Consider the following 20463-nt stretch of genomic DNA (forward strand, 5'->3'; position numbering starts at 1 on the left):
TATCTACTTGGTTGTTGAGAACTTTCAGGTAACTGAAGATTCTTTCCAAGCTTCCCAATTTTGTGTTTTTATCTCTTGATCTCAACCATTTGACCCAGTTATGGTGGTGGATCCGTATCTCTCTCTTCCGACCCACTCGTGACATGAACTCACTAATGGCAATGCCACTCATTTTTTCACTGGTTTCGGCAAAAAAAAGTCTTTTACTTTGCTTTATTTGCAAAAACAGCATTCTAGTTTTACAATTTGCAAATAGATTGATTCATCACATTTGAGTGAATTTTGCAAATCAGGTCATGCAATGAATTTGTGACCATAACACCCAACTAGGGTAGAAGCAGCGAGGCAAAAAGGTAGGGGCGGACCGAATACAATTTGGGTAGAAACAATGAGGAAAGACTAGATAGCTAGGAACATAACAGAGAACATGAACATGGATAGAATAGGATGTAAAAAAATGATCCACGTATAAGAACCCATCTAGAGCTATGATTAGAGTCGGGTAGATTCCTTTCACCTTCTTCATGAAATTTTTCTAAAGGATTCATTTAGCCGACTCTAACAAGTTTAGGACAAAGGCTTTGTTGAGTTGAGTTGAGAATACCCGTCTTTGATTTTTTTCACTATAAAAAGACGAAAATGTCCTTTTATGTAAAAAGATTGAAATGACCTTATAAAAAAGCCATAATAACCCTGATGCTATGTAATATGTTTTGATAGTGTGCGTACAACCAACTCAACTCAAACCGATGCAATGGATGGGGCCCACCATTTTACCTCATGTTTTATTGGGTTAGGTCTCACGATCTCCACCCAAGCTCATGTATAAGCCGGGGCCCACCATTTTAAACCTCTTTTTTTAATAGGGTGGGCCCATTGTTTTTACACCCATGCATTGCATGGGCCAAGAATGCTAAGAATATATAGAGATGATATTTCACACCCTTGACTCATTACATATCATTGACTATCATAGGTATTTTGATCTTTTTACAAAAGAATTTTTGTCTTTTCACGTATAAGGACATTTTAGTCTTTTTATAATTCAAAAACAATCCACTGTGGGTATTTTGATGACCATTAGATGGCATGACCTGATTTGCAAAATTCACTCAAAACTTGGGACTCTATTTGCCAAGGGAAATGATTTTAGCACCTCACTCTTTTGAAATGTCGCGAAAGCTTCTTGTCTTTAGTTTTTAATTGGTGTTGTCAGAGCTTTTTGGAAGATGTAAATAAACTTTGGACAGCCCTTTAAACACTAAAAAACAAGAAGCTTTCGCTACATATCAAAAGAGTTTAGTGCTAAAATCATTTTCCTTTGCTAATTGTCAAATACTCTTTTTTTTTTTTTTTTTTTTTTGGCAAATAAAGCAAAGTAGAAGACTTCTTTTGCAAAAATCCCTTGTTTGTATCTGTGTGAGAGTTTAATTTGCAAGAGAGATGGTAGGACCTGTTTTAGCAGTTACACAACCATGTATTTTAATCATTTATCACTTTGATAAAATGACAAACAAGAAAATATATAGGGTCACATGGTGACATTAAGAGGGCTGCTTGGGGGATCATTATGCATGCTTATCCTCCAATAGTTTCCACATTTAAAATATGGGACTTGCAAGAGAAAAATTTCCCAGCCTTCCATCACCATAACGAGAAAAACATTTCTGAAAGAAAATTTTTTCGAGAAAATTTATTCTTTGTACAATGTAGAGGGGAAAAAAGATATAACTATGGTTAATATAGAGAGATACAACCATTCTCTAACTGAAGTGAAGGTCTATCTAGGCAAAATTTAATTGGGTTCGTTCAACGTATAGTGTGTAATAAAAGTAGGAAATTTTAACAATATGAGGTTTGATAAGCTCAAGGGCGCCCTTTCCAAAGAGCAGTAAATGCACTTTGGGGACCAAAAGCCAATGGGGACACTCTTTCAGGCCTTTTTTGCAAGCCACTGATTAAAATATTCCTCCCGGTGCATTTTTTTGCAAAATGGACGAGTGTTTAAAAATTATGAGTCGGATGGAGAACTCGGTCGAGAGTAAATCTGGGTGAACTTGGGCGAACTAAGAATTGAACTAGTCATTTTTTTCTTCTCATTAACCAGTTGAGTTTAAAGAGTTGGGAGGTCAAATTGGGACAGACTAGAACTTGGTGAATGCCAGAACTAGGACGGAATAGAAATATGATGCCGATTTGTTACGTGCACAAATGTATCCTACCTAGTAGAATAAATTCGTTTATATTGTGTGCTAATTTCTCTCTAGTTGTTTGTCATGGCTGGGGCATGAGCTATGCTTCGGCGGAAATCCATACATCAAAAAGGAAAATGTCAATACCTCTTTACGACTACGAGTTCTGGATTTTTTTTTATGATAGGTTTGGAGGTTCAAAACCTCTATCCATTGCCGATGGAGGAGGCTCAAGGGGAAGGAGTGCCGTTTTTGACAGAAACGGCAGTTCATCGCCGAGAAGATGCTTTGGTGGATCCCACGGAGGGTCCAACGGTCAATCGATCAATCGCACCTCGGCGGATGTTGGGATGGACGACGTTAGTAAACGACAAAAGATCATGTCCTCGAAGGCTCAAACGGTCCAATGTGAAGTGTTTTCGAATTTTAAATCTCAAATTCAAAAAGCTAGCTCAGGAAAGAAAAATGAAAATGTGACAGCTGGGGAAAGGAAAAAATGGCGTGAAAGAAATGGTGCGAATTTGCCAGGGCTCGAAGCCAAAGTCAAATGGGCCATGGGTATCCTAAAAAGAAGTGTGGGTGGATCCAAGTTAAAAAAAAAGGTTATCAAAGACAAGAAAGGATAAAAACGAGAATGGAAGCGCAAAGGGCCTCTTAGAATCCTTCCATAAGGGTGGTGGCATGATTGACGAGCTTGTCGCCATGAATGCTATGGGTGACGATCTCATTGATGATGTGTGCACCTGAAAGAGACTTTCATGAAGATTAAAAACAAGGATCGAGCCGGGCTCTATTTGCCAAGGGAAGGAATTTTGGTTGTATATAGGAGAAAGAGTAGTGAAGGAATTTTGGTTCCAATAGCCTCTGTTACTGGTACATTTGTAAAGGATCTTTGTTGCTGTGAAAATATAGTCAAGTCCTCTCATATATTCCCATCTCCTTCTCTCCCCGTTCTTTTATTCACCTATGCTTTTTTTTTTCTTGCTATCCCTGTTGGATGTTGTTTAGGGCATGTTTGGCAACCATGAAAAAATATTTCATGGAATATTTGTGGGGCCACCTCTGAGAGATGCGTAGGAAGGGGAGATACTTGGGAGGTTGGAGGTAAGTGAACATAAATAGCCCCTAAAAAAGAGGAAAAAACCCAATTTAAGTAGTATTTTTTCCACCCTTTTTAGAGGTTTCTCATGCTCTCTCCAATCCTGCCTTCTTAAGTGTCCTTTTCCCCCCTCCTCCCATCTCCTATATTTTCATGGTTGCCAAATAATGCTCTTAGGTGTTTGTATTTGGAAAATGATATTTACATGCTCTTTCCCAGCATTTCCACTACCTTTTCCGTCTTTATCTTGTTATTAGGAAAAGAAAAAGAGAAGGGAGATGGCTGGAAAAGGGGGTTGAAATATAATTTGCCTGTCTATTTGTTTTGATGTTTCATTTGAGGTAAGTTAATGATTAGTTATACTAATCTAGGCATCCAATCTTTAGCTCCAATTTTCTTGTGAATGTAAAGCAGCAAAAGGGATGAAAGTTCTTTCAAGTGATATGTCATAATTTCATTACAGGCTTCAGCCCAAACACATCCAGACTCACTTTCCTCAAGGTTGTCCCAAACAGCTCTTTTAGTATTGCCATTTGTCCAGAATAGGCTATGTTTTTCATCAGAAAAATTGTTATTAACATATAGCTGAAGAGGGAGGGTTGTTAGAACATCCCTAACAGGGGGTGGTTCTTCCTCGCATTGGTCTTTACAGAAACTGTGCTGCTAGGAAGGCACGTCCGGTGACACTCTTGTAACTCTCCCTGTACTCGAATGATCCATTTTTAGGACAAAAATATCTGCGTCTATTTATCTATGATATATATGCTAGAGAGAGAGAGAGAGAGAGAGAGAGAGAGAGAGAGAGAGAGAGAGAGAGAGCCAGCCAGCCCGAGAGCCATATTTTATTCTCCTCTAAAACCAATTTGATAAACAGACAGAAGACGTTGGGAGCTTCAACTTACAGCCAGAGGCAGCACTCAATTGGAAGAAAAAGGAGAATCATAAAAAACATGAAAAGATTTAGCGAAAGGAAAACTGAACAAAAGTAGCAGCAGTCCCACCAAAGTTGAGACTAGTAAAAACTTCCAATGCAAAGATGAATTTCACACCTTTACAATAAAGTCCATTGCCTTCTCCCCACCAATTTCAGACCTACCCATTTCTTCCTTTTCTTTTACTATCTCCTCTATAATCTCCCCTTCTTCTTCTTCTTCTTCTTCTTCATGGAGAAGAGACTTTTCAGCTTCTTTTCCACTTATCTTTTCTGTAATCTTTACAATAAAATCCATTGCCTTCTCCCCACCAATTTCAGACCTACCCATTTCTTCCTTTTCTTTTACTATCTCCTCTATAATCTCCCCTTCTTCTTCTTCTTCTTCTTCTTCTTCTTCTTCTTCATGGAGAAGAGACTTTTCAGCTTCTTTTCCACTTATCTTTTCTGTAATCTTTACAATAAAGTCCATTGCCTTCTCCCCACCAATTTCAGACCTACCCATTTCTTCCTTTTCTTTTACTATCTCCTCTATAATCTCCCCTTCTTCTTCTTCTTCTTCTTCTTCATGGAGAAGAGACTTTTCAGCTTCTTTCCACTTATCTTTTCTGTAATCTTTACAATAAAGTCCATTGCCTTCTCCCCACCAATTTCAGACCTACCCATTTCTTCCTTTTCTTTTACTATCTCCTCTATAGTCTCCCCTTCTTCTTCTTCTTCTTCATGGAGAAGAGACTTTTCAGCTTCTTTTCCACTTATCTTTTCTGTAATCTTTATCTCATCATTCATCAACTCCATGAAGAATATTTCTTCCATTGACTCAGAAGGCCAAATTGCCTCGGCGTTTGATTCCATGAAGGAAACTCCCGTTCCATCCGAACCTTCTTCTTCTCTCTCTTCAACCATTTCACCATCACTTTCTTCTTCTTCTTCTACCTTTTTTTGTCGATCTTGTTTCTCATCCTTTTGTCCTCCTTCTTGGATAGTTTCATTTTCCACCTTCTTTATCTTCTCTTCAATCGCAACTTCTTCGCCTTTAATTTCCGAACTGGATTCCTTTTCCTAGAGAAAATCGCAAAATAGTTTTAAAACAAGGACATTGCTAAGTTGACTCAGTGAATCAAAATTTCACCAATATACTACTAGCATAGAACAAACTGAACAGGAAATAATAGGGGGTACTGTTGAAGTTTAAATAATTATAAATAACACCAACTCTAACAGCTTAAGCTTGAGAAATATGAGTTTGTGTCCGTTGATGAGAAAAAGAAAAAACGTGAACTTTGATATGATTTATGAGAAAATAGAATCTTGCGAGGGTTCAATTGATGATGAAAAAAGAGAATTCTTGATTCAGTTCTGTGCGCTAACAACAGAAAAAGGGATTTTCACATGGTACCAGAGCTATTGTTTCCCAATAGATCCTGAGTTCGAAACCCAACATCTCTTTGATATTAAGTACTGCCAACCCAAGATAGAGGGGCCTGCCACATGTGAGGGGAAGTGTCCCAGCATAAATAATTATAAATAACACACTCATAATTCAAGACCCTGTTCCTTTAAGATTATGTCAACTCATTGTAAGTGCCAAACTAATTATTGGACTAAAAAATACATTTAAATTTGAGTCTAATAATCGGTTTGGCACTCACAATCGGTTGTCATAATCTTAAGGCCATGTTTGTTTGGGATTGTGGCATCCGACTGATTATTGGACTCAATTTCACATGTGATTATTGGTCTCAGTCAACTCATTAGAGTCCAATAATCACAATAATCTTCCTCAATCTGCTGCCACAATTCCAAACGATAAACGAAATAGCTCTTGGAGTAATCGATTATTTCACATGTACGAGTTAAGGACTACAACCAACATAGTGAGTTGACTGAGTCTAACTCGGGAAAGTTGGTTCCCAACTCTATGCCCCTTCTTGTTTTCAGAAAAAAGAGGAGAATAGAAAAAGATCAGACATATAATTAATAGAGGAAAATAAGATTACCAAGATCATACTCTCAATTGGCCCTAACCCACCAGGACTAATCTGGGTAGAACAGATTACCGATGCTTCAGAAATATCCTCCTCACTGCAAATTCAAGCACCCATCAGTCAAAAGTATCAAATAAAAGAAAGAGAAATGAATTCATCAACCCCCTCTTCTTCCATTTTATGCATATACCATTGCTTTCTATCAACAGATAGAGATGGATTTTGAATGAGAGACCGAAGGCCTTCTACATATTCTTTCTTACAGTCGAGTGCTTCCTCTGATAATTTTTTTGATGGGTCTTTGATAGATTTCTCTCTGGATCTTTTTTACTTCTTCGGTTTTTGAAAGCAGCTAACAAAGCAGTAGCTGCTAAAGCTCCACCAACAAGAAGAAATCCTCCAATTCCACCAAGTTTCAGCTCAATCAGATTCCCTCTCTTCTCTATCTGCACTCCTTCCGTATTTTGGGACTTGGGTTTTGGATTTTGTGAGTTGTTTTGATTTGGTTGAGGAAGAAAAAAAAGGGAGATGTGGGTTTATAGCTTTTTGGAGTATCTGATCACAGTAGGAAGTGGATGACTTTGCGGGATTGGCTACACGGTATATTATCTACTTGGTTGTTGAGAACTTTCAGGTAACTGAAGATTCTTTCCAAGCTTCCCAATTATGAGTTTTTATCTCTTGATCTCAACCGTTTGACCCAGTTATGGTGGTGGATTCGTATCTCTCTCTTCCGACCCACTCGTGACATGAACTCACTAATGGCAATGCCACTCATTTTTTCACTGGTTTCGGGAAAAGGAAGTCTTTTACTTTGCTTTATTTGGAAAAACAGCATTCTAGTTTTCCTTTCACCTTCTTCATGAAATTTCTGTAAAGGATTCATTTAGCCGACTCTAACTAGTTTAGGACAAAGGCTTTGTTGAGTTGAGTTGAGAATACCCGTCTTTGATTTTTTTCACTATAAAAAGACGAAAATATCCTTTTATGTAAATAGATGAAAATGACCTTATAAAAAAGCCAAAATAACCCTGATGCTATGTAATATGTTTTGATAGGGTGCGTCCAACCAACTCAACTCAAACCCATGCAATGGATGGGGCCCACCATTTTACCTCATGTTTTATTGGGTTAGGTCTCACGATCTCCACCCAAGCTCATGTATAAGCCGGGGCCCATCATTTTAAACCTCTTTTTTTAATAGGGTGGGCCCATTGTTTTTACACCCATGCATTGCATGGGCCAAGAATGCTAAGAATATATAGAGATGATATTTCACACCCTTGACTCATTACATATCATTGACTATCATAGGTATTTTGATCTTTTTACAAAAGAATTTTTGTCTTTTCACGTATAAGGACATTTTAGTCTTTTTATAATTCAAAAACAATCCACGGCAGGTATTTTGATGACAATTAGATGGCATGACCTGATTTGCAAAATTCACTCAAATCTTGGGACTCTATTTGCCAAGGGAAATGATTTTAGCACCTCACTCTTTTGACATGTCGCGAAAGCTTCTTTGTCTTTAGTTTTTAATTGGTGTGGTCAGAGCTTTTTAGTTGGTGTGGTCAAGCTTCTTGTCTTTAGTCTTCACTCAAATAAACTTTGGACAGCCCTTTAAACACTAAAAAACAAGAAGCTTTCGCTACATATCAAAAGAGTTCAGTCCTAAAATAAATTTTCCTTTGCTAATTGTCAAATACTCTCCTTTTTTTTTTTTTTTTTTGTGGCAAATAAAGCAAAGTAGAAGAGTTCTTTTGCAAAAATCCCAAAATTTAATTGGGTTTGTTCAACGTATAGTGTGTAATAAAAGTAGGAAATTTTAACAATATGAGGTTTGATAAGTTCAAGGGCGCCCTTTCCAAAGAGCATTAAATGCACTTTGGGGACCAAAAGCCAATGGGGACAGTCTTTCAGGCCTTTTTTGCCTTCTCCTTACGTGGCTTGGGGGATTAGGCGGGGAAGCCAAGCTCTGAAACAAACTAGGCCATTGTAGCCCTTGCTTGATGTCAAAATCTATAATGTGAACCCGATCTTTTCCTTCTAAAGCCCTCAACATGATCTCGTTCGATGTGAATTGAAGGAACTTCGGAATTGGACTTATGTGGTTGAGAAGCCTGAACGCAGTCGCCACATCATCCTCGGCCCAAACAAACTCTCGAGCGGTGCTGACGTGGAAAATGTGAGGCCAAACCTTCGTAACACGAATAGCTAAAGCTTCTGTAAAGTAAGCTACTACGCGGTGAATTGAGGTTCCTTCTGGAGAAGCAAGCTCACCCAATCTAGACAGATATTGACTGATAGCTGAGAAATTATTGGAGCTAATTGATTCAACACAGGCGACAAGTACGCTCAAGAGCTCAAGACACTGATTCTCTGTTTGAATATTCTCATTGCCTGTTACTCTGGCTCCTTCAGACAGGTAAGGATTCTGAGTCCCATTGCCCGTTTCAGCGGAGTACTCGTGTGACTTAATACTCAGGCTGTGAGTCTCCGATGAGGTACTTGAAGTAGACTTTGTGTTCTTCGGCCCGTGGCTCGTCTCGGCTTCTTTGTCACCTTCATCTGGAATCTCTGTCACAGTAGATTTCACCAAAGGATTGTTTGACAGTGGCAAAGGTGGTAATTTGGCATCTGAAGGGTCTAGTCTTGTGACTCCTATCATAGATTGAGACTCCTCAATAGGTTGAGCAATCCAGATATCTCTGCCGCCCAATTGGTTAACACTTAGTCTTTCACCTTCCAAAGAACCATCTAATGTTGTGTTATTACTGCTCCTTTTTCTTTTCGCTCTATTTATACATGACTCCTCAGACGAACTCTGCTCACAAAACCTCTTCAAGCCCTTCCGTTTCTCCCAAAACTTATCTTCAATCTCTCTTCTACCTTCCCAAAACGATGTTTTGGAGCTAACATTTTGTCTAAGAGAGCAATTTCCCTTTGTCTCGACCGATTTCTCTACCGAAAGGCTAACCGTTCTTGAAGGTTGGGGTCGAGGGGCTTCTTTTCGCGTGTAATTGCAAGGGAGATCCAATCTTTGTGTACCCATGGAACCCAATTTATGCCTTGGTGACAAGAATGTGGGACACCCAGCCAACATCCTCTATACTCTTCCAAGTTTTTTTTTAAAATCAATTCCAACCCCCTTTTTTTCTTCCCTCTCTCTTCTTTAGTTTTTTTGACAATGTATGTTCTGTATAATTTCCTAAATTTTCAAATGAATCTATGCATGCTAAAAGAATACAAATGAGAGAGAAGGAGAGTGGATGGTTATAATTAACAGAAACCGCTTGAAATAATAAAGAACAAGATGTAGAGATGAGGATAAATTGAATTTGGGTGTCTATGTTTGGAAAAGAAATGTGGAATAGCAAGAAAGAGAAGCTTCAAAAAAATTCAAAAAATTTAAAAAATATGATATGATTCTCTACACCTACCGGAAAATGGCCGGGAAATTCATCAGAGAAAGTCGTGTTTCTTCTCCACAAGTCTACTGAAATGATACCCAGAAATCCGAAGAAAAATTCGCTGTCCTTTGAAGCTGATTTTCTGAGGAGGTTCAAGACCCAAACCAGAATCAGAAATTTGTAAACAACCCATAATCGCTGATTCTTAATCCAAAGAGAAAACCCAGAAAAAGCCCAGAAAGTTCCCCTAATTAAGGTTTCCTGGATGCAAAAAAGCCTATACCCAAGCTGATTAGGGTTTTTAAATAGGGTTTTGTTCATCCATATTTGCACTCATGATTGCTGCTCACATTTTTGGGTTTTGTCTGTTGATTTGATCTCATGGAGTATGAACAAACGCTGCCTGTAAAAAGGGGTGCAATCTCAAGATTTTCCAATCTCGTGTTCTGGCCGTTGGATGGAGATCCTAGGGTGGTAAGGGCGGTCAATATGACCGTTGGGATATGGTCAATATGACCGTTGGAACAGTGGTGTACGGTTGGGAGGTGGGATTTGATTTGGGTTCGTTCCCCGTTGGAGCACGGCATGTGTTTGGTTGCAGAGTCTGCTGAATATCCGTTTTTGTGACCGTTGCCCACTCATGACCATTCCGTCATCATTCTCCTCTACTCGTTCGTCGGGGTTTCTTCCCCGGGCCACCCCCTCCAGTGTATTTACGACTGCACTTTTTAGACTAGAAGGGAGTGGCCCAGGATGAAAAGGCGGCTAATATATCATTTCAAGAGTATAAATAACTTCAAAAATGAAGTGGCCTAGAAGTCTAGAACTCTCTGCCTATGAGATCCATTTTTTTTGTTCAGTTTCGTCATAAAAAGGTCTGGACCCAACAAATGAAGGGATTCGATCACAAGAAATTATATACTCGCCCCTTTTTTATATGAGACAATCCGCTATAGTGTAATATAGTAATCATAGATACGCTCTCGGGGTTGTCCTGAGTAAATAAAAGGGGGTGAATATATCACTTTCCTTGGATCATCTAAATATGTGGGCCCATGGAGGAAAAAACTACTCGGTGTAAAAGTTGGGAAATGATATTTCCCCCCCTTAAACGGATAAAATCCCCCCCCCCCCCCCTTAACGGTTTCTTGAGAATGGTTCTTTGAGGATAAATTCACCCTCTTTAACATTTTTCTTTGCCTGTAAAACTTAATGAATAACATTAAAGGGGGGGATTTGCTAGCCTCCTTTACGGAAGCACTTTTGCGCTCCGTCCTTTGCGAGTGATGACAGCAGCATATGTTGACTTTTGCTTTATTCATTTATAATTCATCTGACATGGCTGTCATCAGTTGCAAAGGGAGAAGATGCTTCGGCAAAGGAAGCTAGCAAATCCCAATTAATGATAACAATGGAATGTTTAGGCAATATGGCACAAAGCCATTTTACAGCCTTTTGTTAAGGCAAATGATATAAGCACTAGCATGTTTTGATAATAGGCACGAACTTTACTTGTCCCGTATGCTTTAACAAGCAGCCAAAGGTTGCTGACAGCTTCTTGGGGATTCTAACAAATGGTTAAGCATGTATGACAATGTGAGGGCACCTTTTTTTTTTTTGAAAAGGGCAACAGAATATATATATATATATATATATATATATATATATATATATATATATATATATATATATATATATATATATATATATATATAGAGAGAGAATAGAGTTTCTAAGGTGTCACCTCATATAGCTTATATGAGGTGGCGCTTAAAAACATAAGGGGCTCACTTTGTTTGGATGATCCAAAGCATTCATATGATAGGCCCTCACATAGATAGGTTGTGCCCAAAAAATCAATTTCATAGGATCATCCTAACCCTTCCATTGGTGGAGGTTGAAATGGATGGGTATAAACCTCCATAAATCTGCCCATTTTTAACCTCCATAAATGGAAGGGTTAGGATGATCCTATGGACCTGATTTTTTGTAGGCACCATATCCATCTAAGGGCCTTTCAAATGAATGGTTTCGATCACCCCAAAAATGTGGGCCCCTTATGTTTTGTGAGCGCCACCTCATATAAGCTATATGAGGTGACACCTTAGGAACTCTATTCTAATATATATATATATATATATATATATATATATATATGAGAAAACGGTTCCTACACATATGTGTAGAGAGTTCTCTACACACTAGCTTAAAATACAGTGGGGGCCCACATTGTTTGGGTGATCCAAGCCATCAATTTTAAAGGCCCTCACATAGATAGGGTGTCCACAAAAAATCAGATCCGTAGGATCATCCTAACCATTCAAATTGTGGAGGCAAAAAGTGGACTAATTTGTGAAGGTTTAAAGACATCCATTTTACCTTTACAAATCGTAGGGTTGGGATGATCCTATGGATCTGATTTTTTGTAGACACCCTATCTATGTGAGGGCCTTTAAAATGGATGGCTTGGATCACCCAAACAATGTGGGCCCCCACTGTATTTTAAGCTAGTGTGTAGAGAACTCTCTACACATATGTGTAGGAACCGTTTTCTCTCTCTCTCTCTCTATATATATATATATAAACAGAACCGAGGTGGTCCTGAAAGAACATAGATAATACAAAGATAGCAGTACAATAATTCAAGGAGTGAGGGCACCTATAAACATTGTTGTGAGAAGCTAACATCACTTTGTATTCAATGTTTGGTTTCTTTATTTATGTATATATTTTTTTAACAATTAATAGATGAATATTAACTTAACTTTTGCTAACTTGACAACACAAGCGGGAAGATGAAACTCTTCATAATCGGATGGAGATGTGGATGGCCCAGCATTGTAGGAAGGGTGAGGCGGGGCCTAGCACCTACGTCACCCGTCAGACTCTCAAACAGCTACAGTATTCATCGAGACAATGCCATTGCACAGGTCCTCATCCTTATTCGCATACCTGTGGGGAGACTTCGAGATCATCTTTGGATCCAGTTGAGGACTTACGGCGTAAGATGTCAGTCTGTGGGCATTTATGAGGCTCAGCATGCGCAGCTTCGGTGACGATTGCAGAGCATCTGATTGAGATACTAGAGTAGCGGTCTGAGTTAGCAGAGCTCAGGGTGACAGTGAAGGAGACGCGGATGATGATTACACAGACACACCCACATTACAACCTGCACTTCTCATCACTTAGTGTCATGCAATTCTCCTTATCACTTGGTGTTGGTGAGAGTACAAAGGTCATATTTAATAAGTTTTGTATTATGTATAAGGGAAAAGGGAATCCAAGAGTTTGCATACGGAGCTTACCTATGCAAACTCCCCAAAAATACGGTATGGCCAACACCATAGGATGATCCAAACCGCCAATTTGGATCGCCGCAGTTTAAGAAAGTGGTTCCCCCAAAATAATTGGATAATCCTAACCGTTTGATCTTTCTATTTTTTATGACTACTCTTTTTGAGATTTTATATGATTTGTGGCCATTTAAATCCGTATTTTTCGAAAAGTAAGGTACCGCCCACACCATAGGATGATTCAAACCATCCATTTGATGGTCCACAACTAGGGGTGGAACTAGGGTTGGGTTCAACCTTAAAAAAGGTCGGGTCGGGGTCGAGTTCGGGTCCGGGTTAAGTTTTTCCAGCCTGGGTTGAGTTCGGGTTAAGTTTTCCCAACCTGGGGCCGAGTTTCTGGTATATAGTCAGTGCATTATCTTATTTATTATTCTTTGCAAATGTGTAGGCAAATCTTCATAATTACGCTACTCCACGTCAACCTTCAAAGAGGCATATGACTCGGGGCAAGGGCGATAGCGACATTGACAATGCTGATTAGGTTATTTTAACTAGGGAAAATTATTAAAAAAATACAAAGTTTTAGTTTTATTGTGAATCAAGGGTAGACATTTCAAATTCATAAAGTAGGGCTGTCAGGTACGAAAATTTGGGTTTTGGGACAACTATACCCCTTTGACTTTCCCACCCTTTTTAGAGGCACTAATCCCTATGTTTCTCACCTACCCATATCACCTTTTTGTTTTCTTCTTCCCTAAGCCTTCCACAAGCCTTCTAACATGAAACTCCATTGGCAACGTTTCCAAGCTCCATTGCCATTGTAGTTTTGAAAAAAAACTCCATTGCCAACGTTTCCAAGCTCCATTGCCATTGTAGTGTTGAAAAAAAACTCCATTTGCAACGTGATAAAGCTCCATTGCCATTGTAGTTTTGAAAAAAAAAAAAACTCCATTGCCAACGTGATAAAGCTCCATTTTTACTGGTTTCTGTCGGATTTCCGACGTTTGTTTTGGACTTCCGACTCAGAAATTCGAACCAAGCTTTGGATTTCCGACGGAAACCAGTAGATTTGCCATTTCTACTGGCTTCCATTCGGAAGTCCGACCATTGGTTCAGACTTCCGACTCGGAGTTTAAGGCAGGGTTCCCTAGTGGTTCCGGGTATAAAATGTGGTTCCCTAGTGGTTCCGGGGTAGAAAATGTGGTTCCCTAGTGGTTCGGGGGTAGAAAATGTGGTTTCCTAGTGGTTCCGTGGTGGTTCCGGGGTATAAAATGTGGTTCCCTAGTGGTTCCGAGGTATAAGATGTGGTTCCCTAGTGATTCCGGGGTAGAAAATATAGTTCCCTAGTGGTTCCGTGGTATAAGATGTGGTTCTCTAGTTTTAGTTTTATTGTGAATCAAGGGTAGACATTTCAAATTCATAAAATAGGGGCTGTCAGGTACGAAAATTTGGGTTTTGGGACAACTATAGCCCCTTGCTTTTCCCACCCTTTTTAGAGGCACTAATCCCTATGTTTCTCACTTACACATATCACCTTTTTGTTTTCTTCTTCCCTAAGCCTTCCACAAGTCTTCTAACATGAAACTCCATTGGCAATGTTTCCAAGCTCCAATGCCATTGTAGTTTTGAAAAAAAACTCCATTGCCAACGTTTCCAAGCTCCATTGCCATTGTAGTGTTGAAAAAAAAACTCCATTTGCAACGTGATAAAGCTCCATTGCCATTGTAGTTTTGAAAAAAAAAAAATCCATTGCCAACGTGATAAAGCTCAATTTCTACTGGTTTTTGTCGGATTTCCGACGTTTGTTTTGGACTTCTGACTTGGAAGTCTGAACCAAGCTTTGGATTTCCGACGGAAACCAGTAGATTTGCCATTTCTACTGGCTTCCATTCGGAAGTCCGACCATTGGTTCAGACTTTCGACTCGGAGTTTAAGGCAGGGTTCCCTAGTGGTTCCGGGGTATAAAATATGGTTCCCTAGTGGTTCGGGGGTAGAAAATGTGATTTCCTAGTGGTTCCGGCGTATAAGATGTGGTTCCCTAGTGGTTCCGAGGTATAAGATGTGGTTCCCCAGTGGTTCCGGGTATAAGATGTGGTTCCCTAGTACTTTCGGGGTAGAAAATGTAGTTCCCTAGTGGTTCCCCGGGGTATAAGATGTGGTTCCTTAGTGGTTCCGGGGTAGAAAATGTGGTTCGCTAGTGGAATATGAGTTTCTATTTTGTTTGCCATTAGGATGTAAGGTATGTTTGAATCATCTTCAGAATAAAAAAAAACAAACTTACAATATTGTGTTTTCCGATTCTCTTTGTGGATTCAAAGTGTGCACCAAAGGGTGAGACTCTGATCTCCTCCGTAATGATATCTGCACTGTCATGTTTTGATATTTCCACTAATACATAATGTCTTTTAGTTTTTGAAGAGCTGTCAAAAAGTTATTACAATTCCCAAAAATGCTATCACAATCCAATTAAAAAAGAAAAGACAACATGGGACCGTGCAACTATTAAAACATGGTTGTGCTGATATCATTTCTCTTATATTATTATACTAATAATAATTGTTTATCTTTCAGGGTTCGTAGATCTGCTCCTAAGGTAATTTGTTTAAAAATAAAAATTTATTAACGACGGCGTCAAATCATTTTTTTTAATTACTATTCAAAACAGCGACGGTGTAGTCTGTCGCCAGATATTTTTTTTAAATGATGATTTTATTCGCGATGGTTTTATTACGTCGCTGATTCGTTTTTGCAACGACATTAATACGTGACAAAAAATTTAATATTAGTGACAGATTAATTTCGTCGCTATAAAATCCATATTAATAATCTTAAAAAAATAAAAAACCTTTGGTGATGGATAATACCATCCCATTTCCTTAATTAATGGCGATGGTGGTATAACCGTCACCCCATCGGTCCCAATAAGGCTTTAGGGACGCCTTCTCATGCCATTGGGGAATTTCAGTCGCTAAAGACATATTGAAGGAATTCCTATTATTGTTGGTGGATTAATCAATTGCCAATGACTGTATTTCTCGTAGTGGTAGGACACAAGATATGAATCTGATCACAAACGGAATGATTTTTAACACCATAGAGGAGGTTTGAAATCTGATTACGGGGTTGGGAGGTGTTAGGCACCAACCACTCGATGTACACCAGTCTCTACTAATGTTGATAAACATCCTTAAGCATCGATTATTGCTAATAAAGATTAACCGAGATTAATCAAATCTTCTTGTACTTTATCATGGTCAGAGGTGAAATTAACAAAAACGGGGAGGTGGAAATATCTTTTCCCTATGAGACTATTCCCAATACGTGACACGTCTGTATCAGCACGTAAGCGTATCGACGTGGTTGGGGTGTTAGAAAATCAAAACAACTATAGAATTATAATGATAAAATTAATTTTATTCAATTCTCAAAATTCTTTAACTTGCATAAGTCAAACAATTATAGAATTAAGTAGGCAAAGGAAGAAAGAAAACAGTCCAAGAAAAGTAGGAAATTAGTTTCTTAAAGTCAAAAAAATAGAAAATGAGTTTCTAGAAAATAGAAAACTTTGGAAACACATTTCATTAATATTTTTATTTAGATAGTTATTTTACACAGAGGGAAGTCTGTATATGGTAATTTTTAAAGAAAATGGTCCAAAAAAGTTGAGGACGACCCACAAAGAGTTTCCTAATGGGGAAGAGAGTCTCTTATTTGATATGTGGGTTCTCACCTTACACCACCAAAGAAGTAAGTTGAATTAGGATTTATTTCATATTAAAAATGACTATAGGTCATGAAAATGTATAGTTAATTTAATATATGATCACGTGTATCTGCATATTTTTCTTTGAAAAAATATGAAAAGAAGTGCAAGTAGATACCATTTGTTCAACGATCCAAATCATTTATCTACTGGGCCTTGTCACGAATGAGTCATGAAGCAAAATTCTCTCCAAACAATAAAAACCATAATGACAGTTTAATTTTTGTAGAGGTTTCATTATGAATATAACCATTGTTTTTATTATTATTATTATTTCCTACCTGTTGATTTAATAAACTCAAATTAGAGGTTTAGGATAGTATGAAAGGAGAGACTAGTAGTGCATGACCCATTCACAACAAAGCCTACTAGATAATGGTTTGGATCATTGAACAATTAGCCCCTCTACTTCTTCTATCTGCTCATATTTTTCAAGGGAAATGATAAATGTGCCCCTTTTCCGCTTTTCATCACATGGGACACCCAACTGCAGTGTAGTGTACGTGGCAATCATTTCCCTTTTTCAAAGGATAACAGGAAGTGCGGTCCAATATATATGAGGGAGAGAGAGTATTGGATCATTGAACAAGTAGCCCTTGTACTTCTATCCAAGGTTTTAAATTTCAACTGAGCAAAATTTTGGGTTTCGGTGGAGAACGAAACCGAAATCGTGTAAACTCAAAACGTTACAAAGTTTCGACCGAAATTTCATTTTTCCCAAAATTTCAGAGGAAAATCCTAATAAATAAGGAATCCTAATGTTATTTAATATCATCCCGAAATTTGGGGCGAAAGCCGAAAATTTAGCCGAAAATTTAGGACGAGATAAAATACAACTTTATTGGTTTCGTTTGATTTTGTTTGAAAATTTTAAAATTTCCGTTGAAATTTTGGTTTCGGGAGTGATATATTCACCCTCTTTCCATCCCTCGCCGCCCAGCCCCTCAAGTGTATTTATGACTGCCGAGGTGGCCCGGGGAAGAAAAAGGGTTGTATATTTGATTTCCCTTTTGTAAGGAAAATACGAAGTGGGTCCTATATGTAAAATGTGTGTGGGTATGAGAGAGAGAGAGAGAGAGAGAGAGAGAGAGAGAGAGAGACTCCATATCATAAGCAAGTTGTAAATCTGATTGTTGGTGAAGTTGTTCTCAATTAGAACGTCCAAGAAATCTCGTCTCCTTGAAACATCACCATCTTTGCCATCTCTCCTTTGCTGAATAGAAACCTCCCATATATATATATATATATATATATATATATATATATATATATATATATATATATATATATATATATATATATTTTTAAACCCGGAAAGGAATGCGACCCCGGGGCGGGCCTCTGCATATTATTTATTGAAGGCACAATACAAGAGGAGGGCAAACAACCAGCCCTCTAGACCGCGACAAACAAAGGGGTACCAAAGACCCTACACAACACCACCTGCTTCGATCATTTGCTTGGGCGAATATTTGGAAAACCATTAGTGTCGCATCTTGCAGCCCCCGGGCTATGCGAGGCATTTCTGACCATCCATGGAAAATTTGATGAGATCTAGATTTGCAAGCTTCATTTGCAAGAGCATCTGCCACTTGGTTACCTTCTCTAAACTGGTGCTGATGATGAGGGCCCATGAAGTCCATGAGGTCTATGATTTCGGGCCAGAAGAAAGAGAGGGACCAGGGGTGGCTTCCTTTCTTAGAGATGAAATCCATGAGAACTTTGCTGTCTGACTCTACTACGAAATTCTTGAACCCAAAGGCTTTGCATAGCCTAAGGCCGTCCAATAGAGCTCTCGCTTCAGCCACCATGTTGGTAGATGTACCGTAGAAGAACGCAAAAGCAAATATAACTTTTGCTTTGGCATCTCGCATAACTCCACCGCCTCCCGACTCTCCTGGGTTTCCCTTGGCTGCTCCAGCAAGTTCCAATCTAGAAACCTCCCATATGGAACTTGCTCTATCTATGAAATCAAAAGCCTTCTTTTTTAGGCCCTGGAGATCAAACCGTTTGAACATTGGGTAAAAGTCAGCTATATTTGGAACAGTGGTCATATCCCCCATTAGACAGAAAAGCTCTTTCATTTCTCCAGCCACTACACCCTCCTCCAATTCAACAAAATCCCTCGACACATATATGTTACCTAACATATTAAACACAGTACCAAACACCACTTCATCCAACTTCACTACTTTACCTTCCTTTCCAACTAGAAAATCCACCATCTCCATCACCTTCTTCTCTCTCACAGTCTCACTGGCCCTTGCCCGTTGATGGATTCAGTTGAGAACAACTCCGACAGGCAATTGGTACGGAGTCGCTTCCACTGATTGATGCACTCCGGGGCCCAAATTATAGACCAGTCATAAGGGTCTGGCCTTTTGATGGTGGTTATGTTTGGGACATGTCGGGCCGAGAGTAGGCGGTCGTGGGTGAGAATTTCGGTAGGTGCAGCCACGGTGGAGCCCACTACTAAGAGGGGCGAGCCGAGCCTTAGTGAAATGGGGGGTGCACCATAGGCTTGGCATAACTTGGCTAGGACAATATGGGGCTTCTTTCCCATGTCAAGAAGGTTCCCTATAATGGGTCCATGCGGTTGGGCCAGGTGGGAGAGGGGATTTTGAAGAAAATGTTTTTCGAATGTGGTACTTGAAGATGAATAGAGAATGGGTAGGATGAGGAAGGGAAGGAAGAATTGGTTCTCTGTAGCTATAGCCATTGCTTCAACTATGAGTAATTTGAAGAGAGAGGAGCTTAATTTGCAGTGCGAAAGATGATTAGCAGTTGAAGTATATATAGAGGAGATGGAGGAGTTGGCCACCTAACGTGGCTGTGTAAATTCCAGAAGGCAGGAGAGAGCGATGCGAGTGGCTCATTCAATGAATATGAAATGAAGTTATTTTCTGAAAAAAAAGTATTCTTCTATGAGAAATTATATGATGCCTGACCGTGAGAATGTAATGGGTGAGTAGAGACAAAACCTGCTGCCTTGGTTTTTGAGCCAAGGAAAAGTCAGAAAAGAGCTTTCTCTTGGATTAAAAATCAAGGGAGAGATGGTTTTCTCTCTCTACCCTTTATAATCTCATGATCGGGCATCATATAAGTTCTCTTCTTCTATTTGGATGTTCGTTTCTTATAAAAGGAAAATGAAAGTACTAGGGCGGGTTTGGCAACATTAATATAATGGGATTCTTGCACTTTTTAAGGTTCACATAATGAGAGAAACAAAATGATGCCAAAAATCCGGTTCGGCTCCGTGAAGCCCATTTCTCGATTCCCCCTTGGCCCCCATCTATTTCTAAAAAAAAAGAAAAGATTTCTGGAGAGATTCGGAGTTTGTTTCTAAAGATTCTCAATAATCATCCAAACCCGCTCCTGGAAATTAGATATTGGAAAAATTACCAATGGGGGACATCAAAATACGAGAATTGCCAACGGGGGACACACTTTTGAAAAAAATTGTTAGAGAAGGACGAAATGGGGGTTATCAAGTCTCTAAAAGGGTGTTAGCAACTCTCTAAATGGGGTTTTCAAACTCTCAAAAGGAGAGTATCAACCCTCTTTAACAATTTTTCAAAAGTGTGTCCCCTGTTGGAAATTCTCGTATTTTGATGTCTCCCATTGGTAATTTTTCCTAGATATTCTCCCCATTGTCATCCTTTGGCGAACATATTGCTTCGGCACTTCCCATGTTCTAATTTTTTTGTGAGGAATGCTAGACACAAGGGCGCACATGCATAAATAATACGAAAGGGTGCCCTCATTGGTTGAAAGTTACCGATGT

The 20463-nt window shown here is 39.0% G+C and overlaps 1 protein-coding gene across 1 annotated transcript; it reads right to left on the reverse strand.

Annotated features, from left to right (window-relative positions):
- Positions 1 to 7990: 7990 nt before the first annotated feature.
- Positions 7991 to 10453, reverse strand: LOC143887307 (scarecrow-like protein 28). The gene has a single exon (XM_077391417.1). It carries the CDS (start codon positions 9314 to 9316, stop codon positions 8063 to 8065), a length of 1254 nt encoding a protein of 417 aa, XP_077247532.1. The 5' UTR covers positions 9317 to 10453; the 3' UTR covers positions 7991 to 8062.
- Between the last annotated feature and the right edge of the window lie 10010 nt (positions 10454 to 20463).

Source organism: Tasmannia lanceolata, unplaced genomic scaffold (genome assembly GCF_043159265.1).
Source record: "Tasmannia lanceolata isolate RefF3 unplaced genomic scaffold, GAP_Taslan_0.1 ptg000012l, whole genome shotgun sequence".
NCBI classification, from domain to species: Eukaryota; Viridiplantae; Streptophyta; class Magnoliopsida; order Canellales; family Winteraceae; genus Tasmannia; species Tasmannia lanceolata.